The sequence below is a fragment of the Anas acuta genome, chromosome 30 (assembly GCF_963932015.1).
Source record: "Anas acuta chromosome 30, bAnaAcu1.1, whole genome shotgun sequence".
Lineage (NCBI taxonomy): Eukaryota > Metazoa > Chordata > Aves > Anseriformes > Anatidae > Anas > Anas acuta.
The window spans coordinates 1,010,305-1,036,250 of NC_089008.1; the positions used below are offsets into that span (position 1 = coordinate 1,010,305).

The window sequence follows — 25,946 nt, forward strand, 5'->3', positions numbered from 1 at the left end:
TATTATTATTTTTATTTTTTTATACGCCTCCTTTAAGTCCTGAAAGGCACCAGTCACCAGGGATTTCACCTGATTCTCATGACTTTTCAAATATGATGGAGAGTGCCTTGTCAACTACATTGTGGCCCAGACACTTGGCCACCTTGTTCAGGAGGCAAAGTTATCTATCCAGCAGAAAGCCACAGTATCTTGGAGCTTGGCACCCCACACAAGCAATGCAGCCTCTCAGGCAGTGCTCTGGGGGAAACACACTGCAACCCACGTGTCAGGCTGCAAGGTATGCCCAACTCTCACACCAGCTCAGGACAGCAGGAGCAAACAAACCTGTGGGGGGTGCGTCCAGGTTGAGGCAGTCCTTCACCTAGTGACAGGACTCAGGGAAGGGATGAATAGGCTGAGGAGTACCAAGGAGTCCAAGAGGGAGACAGACTACTGGAGCCACTCCCTACCTTCCCTGAGAGAGGCCCAGCAGGCAGAAGGGAAACACAAGTTGGAGGACTCCTTATCCTCTCTCCACCTGGCTGAAAGCACTGACCTAAAGGATAAGGGCCAATGGCAACAAGTCCCTGCATGGTGTGCCAGGTTAGACCCCTCAGGGACTTCCCCACTTTCCCGGGTGCTAGTGCACAGTAGGTACGAAGCTTTCGCAGAATTTCTGGGTTGGAAGAGACCTCAAGATCATCGAGTACAACCTCTGACCTAACGCTAACAGTCCCCACTAAACCATATCCCTAAGCTCTACATCTAAACATCTTTTAAAGACTTCCAGGGATGGTGACTCCACCACTTCCCTGGGCAGCCTGTTCCAGTGTCTAAAAACCCTTTCAGTAAAGAAGTTCTTCCTAACATCTAACTTAAAAATCCCCTGGCGCAACACAATACTCGAGGTGCAGCCTCACCAGAGCCGAGTACAGGGGGACGATCACCTCCCTAGCCCTGCTGGTCACACTGTTTCTGATACAAGTCAGGATGCCGTTGGCCTTCTTGGCCACCAGAGCACACTGCTGGCTCATATTCAGCCGACTGTCCACCATCACTCCCAGGTCCTTCTCTGCCTGACAGCTCTCCAACCACTCATCTCCCAGCCTGTAGCTCTGCTTGGGGTTATTGCGCCCCAGGTGCAGGACCCGGCACTTGGCCTTGTTGAACTTCATGCAGTTGACCTCAGCCCATTGGTGCAGCCTATCCAGATCCTCCTGCAGAGCTTTCCTACCCTCGAGCAGATCGACACATGCGCATAGCTTGGTGTCATCTGCAAACTTACTGAGGGTGCACTCAATGCCCTCGTCCAGATCACTGATGAAGATATTAAAGAGAACTGGCCCCAGCACCGAGCCCTGGGGAACGCCACTAGTGACTGGCCTCCAACTGGACTTGACTCCATTTACCACGACTCTTTGGGCCCGGCTATCCAGCCAGTTTCTAACCCAACGAAGCGTGCGCCAGTCCAAGTCAAGAGCAGCCAGTTTCTTGAGGAGAATGCTGTGGGAGACGGTGTCAAATGCCTTGCTGAAGTCAAGGTAGACCACATCCACAGCCTTTCCCTCGTCCACTCAGCGCGTCACTTTGTCATAGAAGGAGATCAGGTTCGTCAAGCAGGATCTGCCTTCCATAAACCCATGCTGACTGGGCCTGATCGCCTGCTTGCCCTGCAAGTGCTGCAAGATGACTCTCAAGAGGATCTGCTCCATGAGCTTCCCTGGCACTGAGGTCAAACTGACAGGCCTGTAGTTTCCCAGGTCTGCCCTCCGGCCCTTCTTGTAGATGGGCGTCACATTCGCTAGCCGCCAGTCAGCTGGGACCTCCCCCGATAGCCAGGACTGCTGATAAATGATGGATAGGGGCTTGGCCAGTTCCTCTGCCAGTTCTCTCAGTACCCTTGGGTGGATCCCATCCGGCCCCATCGATTTGTGGACATCCAAGTGCCGTAGCAGGTCACCAACCAGTTCTTCGTGGATAGTGAGGGCCACATCCTGCTCCCCATCCCCTTCCACCAGCTCAGGGTACTGGGTATCCAGAGAACAACCGGTTTTGCCATTAAAGACTGAGGCGAAGAAGGCATTAAGCACCTCCGCCTTTTCCTCATCTCTTGTAACTAAGTTTCCCCCTGCATCCAGTAAAGGCTGGAGATTTTCCTTAGTCCTCCTTTTTGTGTTGATGTATTTATAAAAACATTTTTTGTTATCTTTAACGGCAGTAGCCAGATTGAGCTCCAGATGAGCTTTGGCCTTTCTAATTTTGTCCCTGCACAGCCTCGCTACATCCTTATAGGCCTCCCTAGCGGCCTGCCCACTTTTCCAAAGATTATAAACCCTCTTTTTTCTCCTAAGCTCAAGCCACAGTTCTCTGTTCAGCCAGGCTGGTCTTCTTCCCCGCTGGCTCGTCTTTGGGCACGTGGGGACAGACCGCTCCTGCATCATTAAGATTTCCCTCCTGAAGAGCACCCAGCCTTCCTGGACCCCTCTGCCCTTCAGTACCGCCTCCCAAGGGACTCCACCAACTAGTGTCCTGAGCAGCCCAAAGTCAGCCCTCCGAAAGTCCAATACAGTGGTTTTACTGGTCCCCTTCCTGGCCTTGCCAAGAATAGTGAACTCCACCATTTCGTGGTCACTCTGCCCAAGACAGCTCCCGACAATCACATCCTCCACCAGTCCTTCTCTGTTTGTGAAGAGAAGGTCTAGCAGGGCACCACCCCTGGTAGGCTCACTAACCAGCTGCATCAGGAAGCTATCTTCCACGCTCTCCAGAAACCTCCTAGAGGGCTTTCTCTGGGCTGTGTTGTGCTTCCAGGATATGTCAGGGAAGTTGAAGTCCCCCACGAGTACAAGCGCTGAAGATTTCACAACTTCTGTCAGCTGCCTGTAGAACTCCTCATCCGTCTCCTCTTCCTGGTTCGGCGGTCTATAGCAGACCCCGACCAGGACACTAGCCTTGTTGTCCCAGCCGATCCTAACCCAAAGGTACTTGACCTTGTCTTTCCCAGAGGTTGCAGCAAGGGGAGGATTGAGTTCTCCTCCCAGCCACTAAATGGTAAGATGAGGGGAAATGGCCTAAAGTTGTGTCAGGGGAGGATTAGGTGGGATATTAGGAGAAATATCTTTACTGAAATATCTTTACTGTTTCTGTAGGATTGGAAAAGAAGACTGCCCAGGGCAGTGGTTTAGTTACCATTCCTGGACGTCTTCAAGAAAGATACAGATTTAGAACGTAGTACAGCTGAACCTGAAGATGAGGGCTCAGGGGAGCAAAGTCCCTCCTACTGTAAGCAAAGAGCAGGTTGGAGATCACCTGATGAGACTGAACAAGTACAAGTCTAAGGGGCCTGATGGCATCCATCCCAGGGTCCAGAAGGAATTGGCTAATGGAGTTGCCAAGCCTCTCTCCATCATACCTGAAAAGTCCTGGCAGTCAGGTGAAGTCCCTATTGACTGGTAAAAGGGAAACAGCATTCCCATTTTTAAAAAGGGTAGAAAGAAGGACCCACAGAACTACAGACCTGTGAGTCTCACCTCTGTGCCTGGGAAGATCATGGAACACATCCTCCTGGAAGCAATGTGAAGGCACGTGAAAGACAAAGAGGTGGTCTGAGACAGCCAGCATGGTTTCACCAAGGGGAAATCATGCCTGACCAATCTGGTGGCCTTCTATGATGGAGTGACTGCATCAGCTGAAAGGGAAAACTGACCACTGTCATCAGCCTGGACTTCTTAAAGCCTTTGGCATGGTCCCATATGATGTCCTGATATACAAATTTGCAAGATATGGATTTGCTGGTTGGACCATTCAATGCATAAATAATTGGCTCTGCAATGAGGAGGCTGGTGACGTGGTGTCCCTCAGGGGTCTCTCCTGGGGCCTTTACCGTTTAATAACTTTATCAACGACATAGACCATGGAATAGCATGCATCCTCAGCAAGTCTGAAGGTGACACTAAGCTGAGTGATGCAGTCAGTACAGCAGAAGGAAGGGATGCCATCCAAAGGGAACTGGATGTTCAACAGGTCCAAGTGCAAGGTGCTGCACCTGGGTGAGGGCAGTCCCAGACAGGAGGACAGATGGAGCAGGACGCATTAAGAACATGGGAGATCAAGTGGACAAAAGGCTTTACTCTGGGGAAAACTCATTGTGGCCTTTCAGAACTTTGACATTCCACATGACACTGGAAAAGATATGGAAAAGATATGGATTTGAATGGTGGGCCATTCAGTGGATAAAGAGTGGCCTTCAGTATGGGGCAGGTGATTGCTTCCCTCTGCTCTGCCCTTCTGAGGTCCCAGTTGCAGTACTGCATGCAGGTCTGGGGCTCCCATTAGGAAAATGACGACTAGCTGAATCACACAAATTATCACCTAGAAATACTAGACACACTTTTTCCAAATTCTTTCCCCTATTCCTTGGGAGGAGAGGGGAGGAGGGAGAAGAGGGGAAGCAAATGACTGTCTGTTACTTAGCTGCCTGTCAGACTAATCCACAACACAAGTTAATATTTCATAAAATTACCGTCAAAAGTCCATAAAAAAAGTCCAACAAACCCTGACAAGTGTTATGAATGACTTTTGTACTTTAAATATCGTTTATCAAAAGGAGGCATGATATGGCAATAAATACTAGTAGGTTTCAGATAGGGCTATTAAGCCTGCAAGTGGGAACTCTTGTCAGTTTCAGTGGAGGACAATTTTCTGTTTTTTGTAGAAGACATCTGGAACACAACTGCTGGCATGTTACTACTGGAAATCACTGCTTGCGTAGCCAAGACAAAGCTTCTTAGACCCAATCTCTTATTTTGAATGTAAAAGGTCCCTTTCACCACTGAATGTTCTAAACTGTTCTGTAAAGGCAACAATAGAAAAAGGCAGATATGGCTCTACGAGGCCAACAGAAGCATCCTTGATAATGCATAGAAAGAGGTTTCTTTTCCAGAAAGTAGTTTACTATGAAATCAGCGGGGTAACCCATTCTTGAAAGTATAGCTGTCTTTCTCTTAGTGACCAGCCTTCACTGTGTATGAGCCATTCAAATGTTATCTGTACCAGAGGCATATTCAAGATAACTCTAAGTGCACAACCTTTCTTCCTCAGATTACCTGCAGGCATTCCCTGAAGAGAGCCACAACACTGAATCTTATGCAAGGGTGAGATTGCCAATGGTGATACATACTCTTCTGTCAGTCAGTGAAAGGCCAAGTACCAAGGTCTCAACATTTTTTTAGAGCCCTCTTCCCTGTAACTGTGTAAAGTCCAATGACACTGAAGGCTGCCCGTAACTGTGCCATCATTGTGCAAGTGAAAGCCAGTCAGCTTGGGAGAGACACAGACAAGACGAGGTTTCTCTGAAGGTAAATTACCGTGTTTTTGTATATACTCCCATTTTTGCTTTAATAATGCATCTCTCCATTGTACTGTTGAGAAGAGAAAATCCCCGAAAACGTAGTGTCCTAGGTTGCCTTTGTTCTTCTTTCTGACAATGGGAAAATAAATAAATAAGTAGCCTAAAGGAATACAGCATTTGCTAATTGTGTTAAAGCATGCCTATTATTTTCAACCAACTGGATTTCAAGAATTTTTCAATTTCAGGTTTGAGAAATGTGTTGTTCTGGGGTGAAAAGAAAGGTAATCAGAAGTACACACACTTGTTATCTTAAGTTGTTTTGCCATGAGAAAAAATAAGGTATGGCAAGTCATACCTGCAAAACCAATTTTGAGAGGAAAAATTCTTTGTTCTATGTCTCATAAGGGATTTCTCCCTCCATGTGCCAGATCAACTTGTAGAAAAGTTTCACTTGCTCAGGAAGGGTGCTCTGGTTGCAGAAGAAGGCCCTGTGCTTGGAACTGTTTCCATAAAATTACTTTCAGGTCTGCAGCTGTTTTTGAGAATTTCTGTTGCTCCCAGAAGTACTGAGATGGGAATCATAGAATCATAGAATATCCTGAGTTGGAAGGGACCCTTAAGGATCATCAAGTCCAACTCTTGACACCGCACAGGTCTACCCAAAAGCATCATACCTCTGTGTCGTGGTTTAACCCGGCCGGCAGCTAAACACCACGCAGCCGTTCGGTCACCCTCCCCCCTCCCTCTCTGGGACGGGGGAGAGAAATGGAAAGTGAAGCCCGTGAGTTGAGATAAAGACAGTTTAATAAGACAGGAAAATAATAATAACAAAATAATAATAACAATAATAACAATAATAATAATATGGTGATAATAGGGAAATAATAATAATATGTACAAACAAGTGATGCACAATGCAATTGCTCACCACTCGCTGACCGATGCCCAGCCTAACCCCGAGCAGTCCGGCCCCCTTCCCCCGGCTAGCCACCCCTATATATTGTTTAGCATGACGTCAGATGGTATGGAATACCCCTTTGGCTAGTTTGGGTCACCTGTCCTGGGTCTGCCCCCTCCCAGCTCTTACTGCACCCCCAGCCTGCCCGTTGGCAGGACAGAGCAAAAGGCTGAGATGTCCTTGGCTTAGTATAAGCACTGCTCTGCAACAATTAAAGCATCGGGGTGTTATCAGCACTCTTCTCATCCTAAGCCAAAACACAGCATTCCACCAGCTACTAGGAAGAAAATTAATTCTGTGCTAACTGAAACCAGGACATCTATCCACCCCTTATTCCATACCATTTATGTCATGCTCAGGTTACACTCTTTTCCATACATTCTAATTAGTCACCTATAGTAATCATGGTAGTGATAACATACAGTGTAATATACTAATTAACATGGTACAATTCAGTTTATGGGCTATTCTCACCCAGTATTAAATCTCCTTGAGGTACACACCGGACCTCTCCGTTCTTTTGCATCACCCACCAAGTGTATCCAGGTCCCTGAGCGAAAACAATTCCACGAATAGGTTTGCCTTTTCCTGAGGCAGGAGTAGCCCAGACTGTTTTACCCAGCATATTTTTTACATGCACTACAGGAACCTTATCCCCATCTACAGTACGTAACAGGTTTGATTGGGCAGGTCCAGCTCGGTTGGTAGATCCCCTAGTATTGACTAACCAGGTGGCCTTTGCCAAATGCGTATCCCAGTTTTTGAACGTCCCAGCGCCCATTGCTTTCAAGGTAGTCTTTAACAGGCCATTGTATCGTTCAACTTTCCCGGAGGCTGGTGCATGGTAGGGGATGTGATACACCCATTCAATACCATGTTCTTTGGCCCAAGTGTCTATAAGGTTGTTTCGGAAGTGAGTCCCATTGTCTGATTCTATTCTTTCTGGGGTGCCATGTCGCCATAGGACTTGCTTTTCAAGGCCCAGGATGGTGTTCCGGGCGGTGGCATGAGGCACAGGATATGTTTCCAGCCATCCGGTGGTTGCTTCCACCATTGTAAGTACGTGGCGCTTGCCATTGCGAGTTTGAGGGAGTGTGATGTAATCAATTTGCCAGGCCTCTCCATATTTATATTTCAGCCATCGTCCTCCATACCAAAGAGGCTTTGACCGTTTGGCTTGCTTGATTGCAGCACATGTTTCACAGTCATGAATAACCTGTGCTATAGCGTCCATGGTCAAGTCCACCCCTCGATCACGAGCCCATCTGTATGTTGCGTCTCTACCTTGATGACCTGAGGTGTCATGGGCCCATCGGGCTATAAATAATTCACCTTTATGCTGCCAATCCAGGTCCACCTGAGCTACTTCAATCTTAGCAGCCTGATCCACCTGCTGGTTGTTTTGATGTTCTTCAGTAGCCCGATTCTTGGGCACATGAGCATCTACGTGGCGTACTTTCACAGCCAGGTTCTCTACCCGAGCAGCAATATCTTGCCACAATGCAGCAGCCCAGATGGGTTTGCCCCTGCGCTGCCAGTTGTTTTGCTTCCATTGCTGTAACCATCCCCACAGGGCATTTGCTACCATCCATGAATCGGTGTAGAGATAGAGAACTGGCCATTTTTCTCGTTCAGCAATGTCTAAAGCCAGCTGAATGGCTTTCACTTCTGCAAACTGACTCGATTCACCTTCTCCCTCAGCAGCTTCTGCAACTAGTCGCGTAGGACTCCATACAGCAGCCTTCCATCTCCGATGCTTCCCCACAATACGACAGGACCCATCAGTGAACAGGGCATATTTCTTTTCATTCTCTGGCAACTGGTTGTACAGTGGGGCTTCTTCAGCACGACCCACCTCCTCCTCTGATGATATCCCAAAGTATTTGCCTTCTGGCCAGTCCATGATCACTTCCAATATTCCTGGGCGACTGGGGTTTCCTATTCGAGCCCGCTGAGTAATCAGTGCAACCCACTTGCTCCATGTAGCATCAGTTGCATGATGCGTAGAGGGGACCCTTCCCTTGAACATCCAGCCTAGTACTGGCAATCGGGGTGCTAGGAGGAGTTGCGCTTCAGTACCGACCACCTCCGAAGCAGATCGAACTCCTTCATATGCTGCCAATATCTCCTTTTCAGTTGGAGTATAGCGGGCCTCAGATCCTCTGTATCCCTGACTCCAAAACCCCAGGGGCCGACCTCGAGTTTCCCCAGGTTCTTTCTGCCAGAGGCTCCAGGTGGGGCCGTTCTCCCCGGCTGCAGTGTAGAGCACATTCTTTACATCTGGTCCTGTTCGAACTGGCCCAAGGGCTACTGCATGGACTATTTCCTGCTTGATTTGTTCAAAGGCTTGTCGTTGTTCAGGGCCCCACTCAAACTCATTCTTCTTACGGGTTACTTGGTAGAGTGGGTTTACAATCAGACTGTAATTTGGGATGTGCATTCTCCAAAACCCCACAACACCTAGGAAAGTCTGTGTTTCTTTTTTGTTAGTTGGTGGAGACATAGCTGTTATTTTGTTGATCACATCCATTGGGATTTGACGACGTCCATCTTGCCATTTTATTCCTAAAAACTGGATCTCTCGTGCAGGTCCTTTGACTTTATTTTGTTTTATGGCAAAACCGGCTTTCAGAAGGATTTGGACTATTTTCTTCCCTTTCTCGAAAACTTCCTCTGCTGTGTCACCCCACACAATAATGTCATCAATGTACTGCAGGTGTTCAGGAGCTTCCCCCTGCTCTAGCGCAGACTGGATCAGTCCATGGCAAATGGTAGGGCTGTGTTTCCACCCCTGGGGCAGCCTATTCCAAGTATATTGGACTCCCCTCCAAGTGAAGGCAAATTGTGGCCTGCACTCTGCTGCTAGAGGGATGGAGAAAAATGCATTAGCGATATCAATTGTGGCGTACCACTTGGCTGCCTTCGATTCAAGTTCATACTGAAGTTCCAGCATGTCTGGCACTGCAGCACTCAGTGGTGGCGTGACTTCGTTCAGGCCGCGATAGTCCACTGTTAGTCTCCACTCGCCATTAGACTTTCTCACTGGCCATATGGGACTATTGAAAGGTGAATGGGTCTTGCTGATCACTCCTTGGCTCTCCAATTGACGAATTAGCTTATGGATGGGGATCAGGGAGTCTCAGTTAGTGCGATATTGCCGCCGGTGCACAGTTGTGGTAGCGATTGGCACTTGCTGTTCTTCGACCCTCAGCAACCCCACAACAGAGGGGTCCTCTGAGAGACCAGGCAAGGTAGATAATTGTTTAATGCCCTCTGTCTCTAAGGCAGCTATACCAAAAGCCCACCGGAACCCTTTTGGGTCCTTGCAATATCCTCTTCTAAGATAGTCTATGCCAAGGATACATGGAGCATCCGGGCCAGTCACAATGCGGTGCTTTTCCCACTCATTCCCAGTCAGACTCACTTCAGCCTCCAATACAGTCAACTGCTGAGATCCTCCTGTCACTCCACAAATATAGATGGGCTCTGGTCCTTTATAGCTCGATGGCATTATAGTACATTGTGCACCGGTGTCTACTAAAGCCTTATACTTCTGTGCGCGTGATGTGCCAGGCCATCGAATCCACACAGTCCAATAAACTCGATTGTCCCTTTCCTCCCCCTGGCTGGAGGCAGGGCCCCCCTAATCCTGGTCAGAATCTTCTTCGTTTCTGTGTTTGAAGGACTGTCTGCTGGAAGTTGGAGCAGCAAACTTTTCGGAGAATCCCTTTTTCCTGATTGTTTTCTTTTGCAACTCACGTACCCATGCCTCTAGGGTCGCGGTAGATTTTCCATCCCATTTTCTCATGTCCTCTCCATGGTCTCGTAAGTAAAACCACAGGGTGGCACGGGGTGAGTACCCACCATATCGTCTTCCTTGTGTGGGTGAACGCCTACCCCTGACAGCTGAGACACTGCTTTGTACAGGTGCGGAGGAGAATAATCTCTCTTCAAGTTGGTGAACCTTTTCAGAAAGTGTTTTCTCCCAGGTGTTCTCTTTTGGTCGGTGGACACTGGTTGGTTCAGGTGGGGAGGACAATAGATTCTCTTCAAGTTGGTGAACCTTTTCAGAAAGTTTCTCCACAGCTGAGACGCAGGCCTGTAAGGAAGAGGAGAGACTTTCTTCGTACTGCCGGAGTTGTTTAGCCGCTTCATCCACTGTGGGTTCCTCATCCTCTTTCCAGGCCATTATTGCCAATGAGCTGGCATATGATGATGGTGCACTCCGTACAAACTTCCGCCACATGGGTCGTGTACACTTGACTTCATCTGGATCTTTGGATGTTTGTCTGAGGTCTGGATCCTCATAAATCACTTCCCGTACGGCTAATTCCCTCAGGTACTGGATTCCCTTCTCCATAGTGGTCCACTTGCCTGGTAGACATAAAAGTTCTTCCTTGAAGGGATACCTTTCCCTCACAGCTGAGAGGAGACGCCTCCAGAGGCTGGTGGATTGTGCTCCATCTGCAATTGCTTTGTCAATGCCGGCGTCTCGAGCAAGGGATCCCAGCCGCTTGGCTTCCCTGCCGTCTAATTCCACACAATTGGCTCCAGAGTCCCAGCACCGGAGCAGCCAGGTGACAAGCTGCTCACCTATACAGCGACCAAAATCTTTTCGCACATCTCGTAGCTCGCGCTCGTTTAGGCTTCGGGTAGTTACTGTTGATTTTTCGACATCCTCATCTTCCTCCTCCTGAATCCTTGATGGCCCAGCGTCGTCGTCATCTTCGTCATCTCTATACCTAGTTTTGGCAGAAGCCTTACCTGGGTTGGCAGAAGACTCTCTGCGTTCTAAACGACCTGAATCTCTATACCATTTTTTCACCTTCTCTACAGGGTCAGCTTGCACTGCTACTGCTCGTTTCTCTGACACGGCCACAGGAGCTGGAGCGGCTGCAGGAGCTGGAGCAGTTGCAGGAACTGGAGCTGTAGTGGCTACAGGAGCTGGAGCTGGAGCTGGAGCAGTTGCAGGAGCTGGGACTGGAGCAGCAGTAGGAGCTGGAGCTGTAGTGGCTACAGGAGCTGGAGCTGGAGCGGCTTCAGGAGCTGGGACTGGAGCGGCTGCAGGAGCTGGAGCTGGAGCAGTTGCAGGAGCTGGAGCTGGAGCAGCTGCAGGAACCGGATCTGGAGTGGCTGCAGGAGCTGGGGCTAGAGCGGCTGCAGAATCCACCGTAGGGGTCACAGTGGCCGTTGGATCTGTCACAGGGCTTGGAGTGGCCGCAGGGTCTGTCACTAAGTTGATAGCAGTATCAATGGCAGCTCGATAGGCATGAGCCAGGCCCCAGCACGTTACAATGATTTGTGTTACTTTGGAACTGCCAGAATCATGACACCTTTTTTTCAAGCATTCTGCCAGTTTTTGAGGATTTTGCCATTGTTCAGGGGTGAATTTCCAACACACTGGGGGTGCCAACTGCTCTAGATGCCTGCCCATATCCGCCCATACTCCCTGCCACCCACAACTATCCTGCCTCCGGGCAGATATCCGGATGAGCTTCCCAAGTAGTTGTTTAACTTTAAGCAGAACCTGAAGTGCATTCATGAGGCAGAACAACAAGACTATGGTATTCTGAGTATTCCAGAAATATTCAATATCTTGGAGAGCTATTGTGACAAGCTCAGGGGATAAGAGAGTGGTGAAGGAGGAAGGCAGATTGATCCAGGAGGATACAGGGGGGGTGAAGGAGAAAGGGAGAGTAAGCAAGTAAGGAAAAATATCCTCCCCTTTCCCCTCCACAGATTGACTCCCTAATGAAAAAAAACAATAGGTATAATTGCTAATAGTTTCCAAGATACAGTTTCCAAAGTACAGAGTCGACGATGTTACTGAATACAAATAACAAGTTAGAGTCATGACCACATATTTCATCGTCTCATAAGCCATTGCTACAACACACAGTACCATAATGATCTGAAACCAGGGCCCGGAGAGGATAAACAACACGACAGAGAGCAAATACGGAAAATAATGTACTATAATACTCAATTTGGAAAACAGGCGCAGCAGAGTTGAGATTAAAGCAATCAGCATTATGACAAGTGACTATTAAGCAGGTCTAATCCTTACACCAATTTTAGTTTAACACACTCTGGTCAGATCTGCCGTTATCTCAACCTTTCGGGCCCCACGTTGGGCGCCAAAAAGACTGTCGTGGTTTAACCCGGCCGGCAGCTAAACACCACTCAGCCGTTCGGTCACCCTCCCCCCTCCCTCTCTGGGACGGGGGAGAGAAATGGAAAGTGAAGCCCGTGAGTTGAGATAAAGACAGTTTAATAAGACAGGAAAATAATAATAACAAAATAATAATAACAATAATAACAATAATAATAATATGGTGATAATAGGGAAATAATAATAATATGTACAAACAAGTGATGCACAATGCAATTGCTCACCACTCGCTGACCGATGCCCAGCCTAACCCCGAGCAGTCCGGCCCCCTTCCCCCGGCTAGCCACCCCTATATATTGTTTAGCATGACGTCAGATGGTATGGAATACCCCTTTGGCTAGTTTGGGTCACCTGTCCTGGGTCTGCCCCCTCCCAGCTCTTACTGCACCCCCAGCCTGCCCGTTGGCAGGACAGAGCAAAAGGCTGAGATGTCCTTGGCTTAGTATAAGCACTGCTCTGCAACAATTAAAGCATCGGGGTGTTATCAGCACTCTTCTCATCCTAAGCCAAAACACAGCATTCCACCAGCTACTAGGAAGAAAATTAATTCTGTGCTAACTGAAACCAGGACACTCTGTGGTGCTCTTTCCCAGCATGGTAACTTTGGGCATTTATTGCCCTGAGAGAGGAGGACTTATGTCTCTGGGCTTAAAGATCCAGTGCTGGGGCAGAGGGTCCTTCCACACGGGCTGAGTCACTCAGAGTTCATAGTTACACAGGCACGAGGAGAACATGTTGCACAGGGTGTCCTTCCTGGGAATGTGTGCGGAGGTTTACACACTTGAGTCAGTGGCACCACTACCTCACTTTCAGGGGTGCAGTTCACATCTCTGCCATGGGGGTCTAGCAACTTTCTGGAGGCCCTTGTTTACCAGAGACTTCCTTATGGGCTTGGCAGGTCTGACTGAATAATCAGTGAGACCCGGGCCCTCGTGTGGCAGCTGCTGGACAAGAGCAGGGATGGACAATGAAGGGCATCACCAACACCTCCCAGACACCAGATATCCAGACGGTTATGTTAGTGGCACTACACGACCCAGAATAGGATTCCTTGCACTCCAGGGAAGGTGTTGTAGTGAAATTCCGCCTTCAAATACCAGTGCTGGCATAAATTGTAGACACAAACATTTCAATGCCCAAGGTTGGGGTGATCCACCTGTGTGTTGTTCAGTTTAGCTTGTATTCTAGAGGGGAGCCAAAGGCCTCTGGTAGGAGGATGTAGATCACCTTGTAGTAGGCAGAGTAGGATTCTGGAGGCTCCTCTTCAGGGTTCCTCTTCCTCACTTTAATAATCCCACACCCATGGGCTGCTGCCTTGTGTCTTATGTGTTTGCTCATATGCATACATTGTACATTTCCATCACTCGTTCTTTAGATACACAACTAATACAACTTTAGATACACAACTAATACAACTTTAGAAGTTGTGTATTTTAGGAACTATCTCAACGAATCCACAGTTCCAGCCTACTCTGCAGGTTGCATGGATACCACAAAGCACATATCAGAAATTCAGAGCTCAGACACGACACTGAGAATGCTCTTCTGAAATGATTCCCTGCCAGTTGCCTACATGCAGACACACATTAAGTAGCACAAACACATGCATCGATCTTTTTTCATTGTTACGAGCTCCACTTTCTCAAGGCCTTTGAGACATCCAAGACAGTGACACTGCTGAAACCTAACGGTCCTTTCTCTGTGAGAAAAGTCTCAATCATTTTTCAGACAGGGTCTTCTGTGAAGCTATTTTATTCACAATTGTAATGGAGGACATCCTGCAAGCAGGAGCGCACAGTTAAAGTTTATCATAACTGTATATTCCCTATCACCCGACACCTGATTTCTCCCCTGTTTCCTCATGGGTTGAGTATTACAGGTTTACAACCTACTCGAAGCACTTCTATACCATATATGTACAATTTAATTTGACCAACCGTTAATTTTGCCTTTTCCTGTTTATTTTATTTATTTAGTTAGTTCGTTAGTTCCTTCTTCTCTCATGACTAGAGGGCCTGGGTAGTGGAATTTTCCACTACAAAAACACTTTCTATTGCAAAAACACAACTTTATTTCTCACAATTCTCCCCTCTGCTTTTCTTACTCTCATTGTTGTTTTTGTACCTCTCCACATACCCCACTCTTGAGTGTTTTCAGCATTAAGGCGCAATATTCTTCTTCGGATGTCACGGGGGAGTTCGGTTATACAATGTCATTATTATTGTAATACCAAAAAATAGGTGTCTGAGACAATTCCATTCAGGTAACCATGAAGCTACTTTCTCCAAAATATTTCTAGATTGCCAGAAAGTATCATCTTGAGCCATTCTATATAGGATTTTTTTTTTTCCCTCAAATATTTTTAAGATCAGTCAAATTCGACCCATTTGATCTACATACATACAGCGACTAGCATTAATTACAGTGCATGCTCCTCCTTGCAAGGTTAGCAATAAATCTAATACCATTTGATTCTGGAGTATTATTTTTACAATCTTGTTACCTCCTTTTGTAGTTCCTGGACTGTATACAGAGTGTTATTTTCTAGTTCTTAAACTATAGTTCAATAATAGTTACGTATGGAATCATTGCCCCCAAGCTCCCTTCCATCCTAGGGGCAACACCTTCCTGGCTTTATAGTCACGAAGCCAGTAACACCCCCTTGCTATTTGGGACAGGCCATGTTGTTACAGGATTCTCATGTTGTATCTGGTGTGCATTATGTGTACAATAAAATATTTCAATGTGTACATTAAAATATTACAATTACAATACAATATTACAATGTGTACAGCTACAATATTTCATGGCATATTTGGTACAGTGCCATATTTGGTACAGTATGAATGATTTCTTATTTTGTGGATACTATTTCCACGCCCAGGGTCAGAACTATCGTCCCCTGAGTTTCTATCAATGTTGTTTAAAAGGCACCCTTGATAACATGGTATATTGTAGCCAGGATTATGCACAGGGAGCTCAACTTCAAAATCTATTCCTTCCCAGGACTGAGTATGATCTGTCGTTTATGGAAATCCAGAGAATCTAGACACAGTTACTGCTGTTAATGGGATAGCAATCAGGGACAGGGCCTTTTGTTGCCTTCAGGGGGCAGTGGCGACCTGGTTCAGGAACGGCACGGCGGCCAACCCCAGGCCGCTCGGTCCATCGGTTCACAGACACCAATGTGGTGGATGGCAAATGGCGTTTATTGTCGAGTCACATGGGCTTATATAGCCGAGGCCCATAGCGTCACTTCCGCTTGCTTACATCACAGGCCACACGCCACTGTCCATCAAGGGAGGGGCTCCACCTTTCCGTACATCGCGACATCTTCCGGCCGCCAGACCCTAACTACCCACAGCCTTTACAGTCTTTCTAGGCATCTGGGTGAAAATCCAACAACTATTTTGAGACAGAACTCAAGAGATGTTCTGGATTAATTGGAAATGATGACTTTTCCCTCCGTCCTATCACTAATCCATTGAGAATAGGTATCACCATGATAAACTTAAAATGCATCATTTCTGTATGTATATACATCCCTATAATAATTAAACAACAAACAAACAATAAAAATCACAAACTAATAAGAATTTTTCTGGTGGGGATTAAATACCCTCCCCTCCCCTTCTTTTTCTCCCACTTCCAAAGAGTATTCCCTGGAAACACTCCAATTCTGTGTAATTCAATCCCTCGTAATCATTAATTCATTTAGAATTCTTCTAAGGAGAAGTTAAAGGTTTACAATAGATAGTTTCAGCAGTTTTAACCTTAGAAGTCTTTGTTAATGCAGTCTCTCAGGTATCAGGGTTAACTGATGCTTTTACCCAGGTATGAGTCCACCCTTTCTGAGCCGTTCTTGCTGTGGTCTCAGTAGTCAGGAGCACTTGGAACAGTCTGTCCCACTCAGGTTGCAGTTTCAAATCTCTCCATGTTTGCATCAGAACCCAATCTTCTCGGAAGCTAAGGAGAGAAAATGAGAGAGTGGCTTAATGGGCATCTGGTATCCAGCAAATGTCAACACAACACTGCCCTTTTTGTGTAGATTGATCAAGGTCACTGCCACGAATGGAGTCTAGTCTGAAGAGACATGCACAATATGAGTAACAGTGCTATTACTCTGCCTCTGAGGAAAACTGTAGCTGGGGTCAAGCACCTTCTTCTGCACCCTGCACATGTAAGGAACATTTTGCATTTTGACCCAGGAAAACATTTCACAGAATCACAGAATCATCTAGGTTAGAAGAGACCTCCAAGATCACTGAGTCCAACCTCTAACTTAAAAGTCCTCCACTAAACCATATCACTAAGCTCTACATCTAAACGTCTTTTAAAGACTTCCAGGGATGGTGACTCAACCACTTCCCTGGGCAGCCCATTCCAATGCCAAACAACCCTTTTGGTAAAGAAGTTCTTCCTAACTTCCAAGCTAAAACTCCCCTGGTGCACCTTTAGCCCATTCCCCCTCGTCCTGTCACCAGGCATGTGGGAGAATAGACCAACCCTCACCTCGCTACAGCCTCCTTTAATGTACTTATAAAGAGCGATAAGGTTGCCCCTGAGCCTCCTCTTCTCCAGGCTGAACAAACCCTGCTCCCTCAGCCGCTCCTCATAAGACTTGTTCTCCAGACCCCTCACCAGCTTTGTAGCCCTTCTCTGGACTCACTCGAGCACCTCCATGTCCTTCAGGCAGTGAAGGGCCCAAAACTGAACACAGTACTCGAGATGCGGCCTCACCAAAGCCGAGTACAGGGGGACAATCACTTCCCTAGCCCTGCTGGCCACACTGCTTCTTAGACAAGCCAGGTTGCTGTTGACCTTCTTGGCTACCTGAGCACACTGCTGGCTCATATTCAGCCGACTATCCACCAATACTCCCAGGTCCTTCTCTGCCAGGCAGCTTTCTAACCACTCATTTCGGCATTGCTGTGATAACGCTCAGATTGGTGCACTGCCCCAGGCTGGAATAGTGACTAGCTGGGAGGCCATTGGACCATCTCTCTGACCTTACCTTCTGGTCTCCTGCCCTCTAACCACCATACAGTTTAGACATCTTTTTCCTTTTTTCATTTTATTTTCCTTGCATTTCAGTCTAACTTCTCAGAAAAGGAAAGAGTAAAGTAAAAGTCACGAGGACATGTCTTGGAAACCTGGTAAGAGTGGGGCGTCTTCTCCTTGTGTTGGGTTGGACAGAAAAGTAAGCCATCTAGAAATCCTGCATCCCTGGGAAGATGGCATAGAATAAAAAGGGAGTCCATGACTTCATGGGCACAACTGAATACCTCTTCTAATCTGTGTTGCTCCTTCAGCCCACAAACGTTATTCCAGACCAGTCCAACAACAGGAAAAGTGATTCATCTACCTTCTGGTGCAAAAGCCATGTACAGTGGTATTTCGCCAGAAGGACCATTTTGTAGTGGGAGATGGGAGCAATCCTGGGAATGGCGTGGAACAGCCAGCTTTGCTCTGAGGCAGAGATAGCAACCTTGAATTTGGGGGTTAGAACTGCCTGGCCTGGAGTTGCTGTGGTGGTTTTACCATACTAGACAGCTAAACACCACAACTGCTCTCTCACTCCCCCTCCTTAGATGAGGACGGGAAGCAGTAAAGAACAGCTCACAGGTTGAGATAAGAACAATTTAGTTAAAGGGAAATAATAATAATTATAACAACAACAACAATAACAATATTAATAAAAATAATAATAAAGATAAGATTATTATGAAATAAACAATTTAACTAAAGGAAAAAAAAGTGAAAGGGGAAAAGGGAGGGGGAAAGGGAAAAAAGGGAGGAAAACAAACAAACAAAACAAATAAAACAAATAAAGGGTATGTGGAAGTGCAGAGGAAAGCAATTACTCTCTACTTCCCACAAATGAGTGATGCTTGACCACGTCCTTGAAGCAAGGCCGCAATGCACGTAGCCCGTGTTCGGGAGGAGGACCGACGTTTTCACAATGAGAGCCCACTCCTCCCCTCTTCTTCCTGTTTCCACCTTTTATTGCTGAGTATGACATCATATGGTATGGAATATCCCTTTGGTTGGTTTAGGTCAGCTGCCCTGGTGATCTTTCTCTTCTCACTTTTTGCCCACCCCCTAGGAGGGTTAGAGAGAGTGCTGATGCTGTGCCAGCACTGCTCAGCAGTAGACACAACCCTGATGTGATAACACTGTGGTTCCAGCTACAAGTGCCGAGCACAGCACTGTATGGGCTGCTGCAGGGAAAGTTAACGTTCCAGCCAGACCCAGTACAGTTGCTTATCTGGAGTAAACTGGAGCAAGCCCCTTTAAAAGATTCCCACACTGAAAGAAGAGTTTTCTTCCCTTAGGAGTAAAGATGTATTGCTTAGAATTATCCCAGCCCAACAAAGTAGCTTTAATACTAGAGAGCTGCAATCAAATGAGTTTTAGTAATTATTTAGGGAAAGAAGAACATCACAGCTTTGATTTTACAAAAGTTGGGAAGAATGTCAGAGTAAAAGGCAAAACTGTTGATGAATCTGTTAATGTCACAGTCAGGGCTCCACTGTAGGATACAACGGTTCAAATCTATAAGAGTGGTAAGCACCATTTGATCCATATGACGCAACGTTTCTGTGTGGAAGCCAAACACCACACAGCCACTCACTCACTCTGCCCAAGTGGGATGCAGGAGAGAATCAAAAAGCTAAAAGCGTGGAAACTTGTACACAGAGATAAAGACAGATTAATAGCTAAAGCTAAAACTTCATTTTCATCCTCAATCCAGAAGTCCAAAAATAGAAAACAAATAAGCGTGTGCTGGGTAACACCCAGATCACACAGACCATTCTCAAGCTCAGTATAATATTTGTACGGGAAAGGCCTCTTGCACAGAGGAGAGCAAAAGCTAAGGAAAAGTATGGGCATTCATTACCTGCCCGTGGATCATACAATTGCTCCAGCTGAAACAAGAGAACATATGGCTACAAAACACCCACAAGAGAGACCTAAGTGGGAATCACCTGGAAAGGATATAATTTCAGAGCCTTTGGACATCCTCATTGCAGACAGGGGGTCTCAACTTCCAGGATGCACTATCAGTTTCTCAGCAATTGCTGTTCCTTCAGAGAAAGTAAAGTTGCAATAAAGAGTAGGAGCACCCCTGAAATGATGCAGGAGGATGTGGATAGACACTGTTCTGTGAGGACAGTGGAGAAGAAGGAGAAGAAACGAGGTGAGCAGAGCCATCCCCAGCCAGGCCTTCACCTCCCTGAAAGCAAAAGCTGGTCCACAGGGAAACCGTCCTGTGAACTTCTACTTAGTGTGTCCTCAAAGGAAGGAGCAACATGATCCCTCTGATGCCTTGCTGGGAAAGACCATGGGATGCTACACTTAGGCTCTGGGACACTTGAGAGAGTCTCATGCCCCTGAGAACATGAGTGGGGCTCCGTGGTAGGATACATTGGTTGAAACCCATGGCATTATTATCAGGCACATGTTTCACAGCACCTTTTGCTTCATGGGCTAAAAATGCGACGTGTTCTTCCCCAAAAGCTGTGCAAATCATTTCTTGTACTTCCTTCAGGAAAGGTCTTCGCTAAATTTCCTCTTTTATTTCTTTTCCTCTGAACATTGTGCTAAGAATTTGTGACAAAGGAACGCACCATCCCGGAGCTGGTAGAGTATTATCAGAGTTTAAATAAGTATGCAGGATCCCTTTCCTTTTGACCGCGGTCATCCTTGGGAACATCTCGGGTGGGATGGATCACTGTGGAGAGAAGTGAGCCCCTGTGGGGTCTACTCCTTTGAGCAAGTTACATAGACAAGTCCTGCCAGTCCACAGCAGAAGACGTAGAATTTGGGAAGGGATTAATTTGATCCTAGGGGCACACCTCTCTGATGCCAGTTGCATCCAACCCGAGCAGAGTGTATTGCTGAGATGGGGAGTGGAAAGCTTTCAAAGAAAGAGCTCGGAGGAAGAACATGGGAGGGGTAACACGTCATTGTGAGATTTTCCTCCTTTGCTGTATGGTAAGGAGTAGTGTCTCACCCCTTTGTGGGACTTCCCTGTGACAGGTAGGGCAAGACACAAGGCTGGGTCTTCCTTTGCCCAGGGAAGCAATGGACATTGTTCACCCTAAACTCTCTTGCAGGTGCTACCTCTGGAGCTCCTAAGCTGGCAGTATGTGTGGAAAGGAAGATGACTCCTCATGCAGGTGAGAGCTTGGCTTCATGCATGCTGTCTGGAGACAAAGAGAGGCAGAGAGCCTGGGAGCAATGCATTTGTCTTGAGATGAATTAGAAGGGCACTGCTGGGTCTCTTCCTCTGCGATCTGGGTTTCTATCCTACTTCGAAGCCTCCAGTGCTGCTCCATAGGTTATACTTCAGAGCTGGGAAGGTCTCTGGGAAGGTCCCTCTGTAGTAAGACAAGGACCACATTCCCAGGAAACAAAGTCAGTTTCCCAGTTGCTTCTCTCTATCTTTGCAGGAAGGACCATGGAGAGAAAGAGGATAGCACAGGAATCCTTGCAGCAAGATTCAGAGAAAAATATGAGTGAGAGGACAGCTGCATTACAGTGTCAACTGGAAGTCTCACAGGATGCTGCCCCACTTCTGGAGGAACGGGCCAACACCCAGACTTCCCTCCAGGCAATCTCTGAAAAACTGCAATCTCTGATGATATCTTTGCAGAATGTGGAGGCATCTAGAAAGCAAGACCTTGAGATCCTCAGAGCAGAGATGCAGGGCAAAATAAGCAACGATTTGGAGGCAGCAAAGAGGTCCTGGTCTGAGGAGAACTTGCATGAGATCAACAATCAACTAGGTGAGCACATTGATCCCCAAAGAAACCTTTGACCTGTGGTTTAACGCCGGTGAGCAGCGAAACACTACACAGCTGCTCCCTCATGTTCTTCTAAGAGGATGGGGAAGAGAAGTGGAAAGGTGATAGTGAGAAAGCACATGGGTTGAGATATAGACAGTTTAATAGGCAAGGCAAGACATATGCTGCAAGCACAAGCAAAGCAAAATACAGAAGTCCTTCACTGCTTCTGATTGGTGGGCAGATGTTCTGCCATCGTAAGGAAAGCAAGGCTCCACCAGAGGCAGTACTTTGTGGGCAAGACCAGTGCAAAAAACTATGAATGTCTCCCCTTCCTCCTTCTTTACCCCAGCTTTTATTGCTGAACAAGGAGTCGTATGGAATCCCTTCGGACAGCCGGGGTCTGCTGTCCTGGCTGTGTTCCCCCACTGCATCTTGGGCACCCCCAACACCCTCCCTGGCAGAGCATGATGACAAGCAGAGGGGCCCCTGACTGTGTGGAAGCACTGCCCAGAACAACTAAAACATCCGCCAGCTAACAACAACATTTTCATCACAAATCCAAAACACCACGTCATACCAGCTCCAACGAAGACGGTTAAGCTATGCCAGCCAAAAACAGGATGGCCTCCTGAAGGCAAATGGTGTCATTCGGTGACACCATTGTATGAGCTAGTTTCCAGCATTTCTTCCATGATAGTGGGAAGGACATCCCTCTCTTTGGGAGAGGTCTTGTGTCCCACTCCACTGACGCAGCCCCATGACAGAGTAGTGCCTGCTGGTGGTAAGGGTGTTCCTTCCCTACCTCCCCTTTAAAGGGATTTGGTTTGGTAGTTTATCTATGATGCCTGCATGTGGTGAAAGTTGCAGGTGGGGCTAAGGAACATCCACCTCCAGGCTCCAGTATCGTCCCTCTCTTAACCACTGACATTGCTCATCAGCAACTAGTCATCTCTCCCACAGAACAAAAATCCCGCCTGGGGAGATGCAGTGGAGCAATTCCTACCCTGCATCCCACCCAGCAGCACATTGACAAGCCTTCAGGCAGGATCACGGAGCCACTTCTCCTTGTCCATCCCTCTGGAATTCAGCTTATGCAAACAAAGGCTTGGAAGGTGCAAGGACCTTTTCCATTCTGTCCTCCTCCATCCAGAGCCCACTTGAAATGGACTTGCCATGAGCTGATGGAGTGACTGCATAAGTTCACATGGGAAGACCAACCGATGTCATCTCCCTAGACTTGTTTAGGGCCTTTGATATGGTCCCAAAGGACATCCATATCTCCATATTGGAGTGTTGTTGGCTATGATGGCTGCACCATACAGTGGATAAGGAAGTGGCTTGAAGGTATTACCCAGACTGGTGGCCAATGGCTCTGTGTCCAGCTGGAGGCCGGTGATGAGCTGTATCCCTCAGTGGTCTGTCCAGCATCTGGTACTGCTTATTACCTTTATCAACAGCATAGGCAATGGGATCAAGTGCTCCCTCAGCAAGTTTGCAGATTACACCAAGATGCATGGTGCATCTGATACATCAGTAGGAAGGGGTGCCATTGAAAGAGAGCTGGACAAGACCGATAAGTGAACCTAAAGAAATTCATCAAGTCTAAGTGCAAGGTGCTGCAGCTGGGCCAGGGCAATTCTACATATGAGTACAGGCTGGGAGCAAGACTTCTCGAGAGCAGCCCTGCAGAGAAAGACTTTGGAGTTCTAGAGGACAAAAAGCTTGACGTGAGACAGCAGTGCGCGTTTACAACCTAGAAGATCAAGTGCATCCTGGACTGCATCAAGAGAGGAGTGGCCAGCAGGTCAAGAAAGGTGATTGTCCCTCTCTACTCTTCTCTTGTGAGGCCTGACTGGAAGTACTGCATCCGGCTTAGGGCCCCCAGCACAAGAAGGATTTGGATCTGTTAGAGTGGGTCCAGAGGAGGGCCACAAAGCTTATCAGAGGGTTGGAGCACCTCTGCTATGAAGCACGGCTGAGAGAGCTGGGGATGTTCAGCCTGGAGAAGAGAAGGCTCTGCGGTGACATCCTTGCAGTTTTTCAGTACTTAAAGTGAGCCTATAAGGAAATGAAAGAGAGTAAATTTTTTTTTTTTAATTATTTTTTCCTCAAGAAGACAGTGTAACGACAAGGGCGAATGGCTTTAAACTAAAAGAGAGGAGATTTAGATGAGAGTTTAGGAGGAAAGTCTTCACAGTAAACGTAGGGAGGCACTGGAACAGGCTGCCCAGAGACGCTGTGGCTGCCCCATCCCTGGAGGTGTTAAAGACCAGGTTAGATGAGGCCCTGGGCAACCTGGTCTAATGGGTATCATCGCTGCCTATGGCAGAGGGTTCGGAACTGTATGATCCTTAAGCTCCCTCCAAAACCTGATATATTTAAGATTCTGTATGATTGATTCTATGAATATGGGGAAGAAGTCACTTACAGGGAAAAATTGCCATGAGAGACTGAAAGCCCTGGATGGAGATCTAAGGGGAGGGAACTGGAGTCCAGGCCTTTGGTAAGCTCCACTTCACTTCCACTCACCAAAGAGTAACCACTCAGTCCCTGTGTGGATTCCTTCCTCCCATCACAATCTGTCTATCAATAGTGTCCCCCCCCATAAAACACATCTAAGGAATGGCACCTTTTGTGCCACAATGTACTCTGGAGGTAAGTCCACATCAGCACAGAAATCAAAAGAGCATTTTCTATGACCTTTCTAAGAGGAAATGCTCTCCCCCTTTAGAAAGATGAGGATGCACTTGCCAGGAAGCGATGTCAGTTTCTCAGTGGCTCCTCTCTTCCTTTGCAGGAAGGACCGTGGACAGAAACACTGCAAGGACGCTGGAATCCATTCGGGAGGAGATGGAGAGGATTCTGACTGAGAAGCTGACTGTTTTGCAGAGCCAACTGGAAGCCTCACAGCATGCAGCCACACCTCCAGAGAAACTGGCCAACAACCAGGCTTCCCTCCAGACAATCTCTGAAAAAATGCAATCTCTGATGACATCTTTGCAGAATGTGGAGGCATCTAGAAAGCAAGATGCCTCAGAGATCCTTGAGATCCTCAGAGTAGAGATGCAGGGCAAAATAAGCAATGATTTGGAGGTAGCAAAGAGGTCCTGGTCTGAGGAGAACCTGCTGAAGATAGACAGTAAACAAGGTGAGTACAGTAATTTGCAAGCAGGCAGACTCCCTAAAAGCCAACATTATTTTTTAGTGACATCATCCAGTGAGAAAGCCCTAAGCGTCTCCTAGAATGTGATCGAGAAATACAGCCCTTTCTTTGGGGGAGAGTGTTCCCAAGTGACCCTCACCATTAAGACAGTTCCAATGCCGATATGGTGTCTGCAGGTTGTAAAGGTCCTTCTTCTCTCCCACTTTTTTGAAGGGAGTGTTTTTGATGAGCTCTCAGTGATCTGTAGCTTTGGTGAAGGTCTCTGCTGGGGTTCTAAGAACATTGACCTTAACGTCCCACTACTGTTTTTCCCTTTCACTTACTCATCTTCCTCATCAATGTACAGTCTTCTCTCTCACAGCCCACAAAACCTGCCTGGAGAGAGATGGAGTAGGGCAATTCCTAGTCTCCATTTTACCTTGAAGACCTATCAGGCAGGATCATAGGGTGTCTGTGTTTTCTGTATTCCTCTGGCACTCAATTCATACAGGCAAATGTAAGGGAAACATAGACTCATAGAATATCCCGATTTCGAAGGGACCCATAAGGATCATCAAGTCCAATTCCTGGCACCGCACAGGTCTACCCAAAAGTTTAGACCATGTGACTAAGTACAAAGTCCAATTGTTTTTTAAATTCATACAGGTTTGGTGAGGTGACTACTTCACTGGGGAGCCTGTTCCAGAGTGCAACCACCCTCTCAGTGAAGAACCTCTTCTTGAAGTCAAGCCTAAACTGCCCCTACTTCAGCTTAACACCATTCCTGTGGGTCCTATCACTGGTGTTTACAGAGAATAGTTCACCTGTCTCTCCACTCTGCCTTGTGAGGAAGTTGTAGACCATAATGAGGTCCCCCCTCAGCCTCCTCTTCTCCAGGCTGAACAGGCCCAGTGACCTCAGCCGCTCCTCATACGTCTTCCCCTCTAGGCCCTTCACCATCTTCATCGCCCTCCTCTGGACACTCTCCAACAGTTTTACATCCTTTTTGTACTGTGGTGCCCAGAACTGTACACAGTACTCGAGGTGAGGCCATACCAGCACAGAGTAGAGTGGGACAATCACCTCCCTTGACCAGCTAGTAATGCCATGCTTGATGCACCCCAGGATCCACAACTGTGAATCCACAACTCCTCCAAGTTTGATGTCATCAGCAAATTTGCTCAGAACACCCTATAGTCCTACATCTAAATCATTTATATAAACGTTGAAGAGGACTGGCCCTAAAATTGAGCCTTGAGGTACCCCACTCTAGTGACTATTCGTCAGCCAGATGTGGCCCCATTAACCACAACCCTTTGAGCCCTGCCTGTCAGCCAATTGCTCACCAACCATATGATGCTTTTGTTAAGTTGTATGCTGGACATTTTGTCCAGTAGAATACTATGGGAAACCATGTCAAAAGCCTTGCTGAAGTCCAAAAAAAACACATCAGCTGGTTTTCCTTGATCGACTAGATGGGTGATCTTATCATAAAAGGAAAACAGATTTGTTAGGGAGGACCTACCCCTCAGGAACCCATGTTGGCTGCGACC

The 25,946-nt window shown here is 47.2% G+C and overlaps 1 protein-coding gene across 8 annotated transcripts in view; it reads left to right on the plus strand.

The window, feature by feature from the left end:
• LOC137846090 (E3 ubiquitin-protein ligase TRIM39-like) overlaps nucleotides 1-25,946 on the plus strand; it is a 284,383-nt gene that overhangs the window by 252,904 nt on the left and 5,533 nt on the right. For all 8 annotated transcript variants that reach the window (XM_068663767.1, XM_068663769.1, XM_068663770.1 and 5 more), the window contains one exon: nucleotides 24,049-24,399. In XM_068663767.1, coding sequence (XP_068519868.1) covers nucleotides 24,049-24,399 — 351 coding nt within the window. The remainder of the gene's footprint in view (nucleotides 1-24,048; nucleotides 24,400-25,946) is intronic.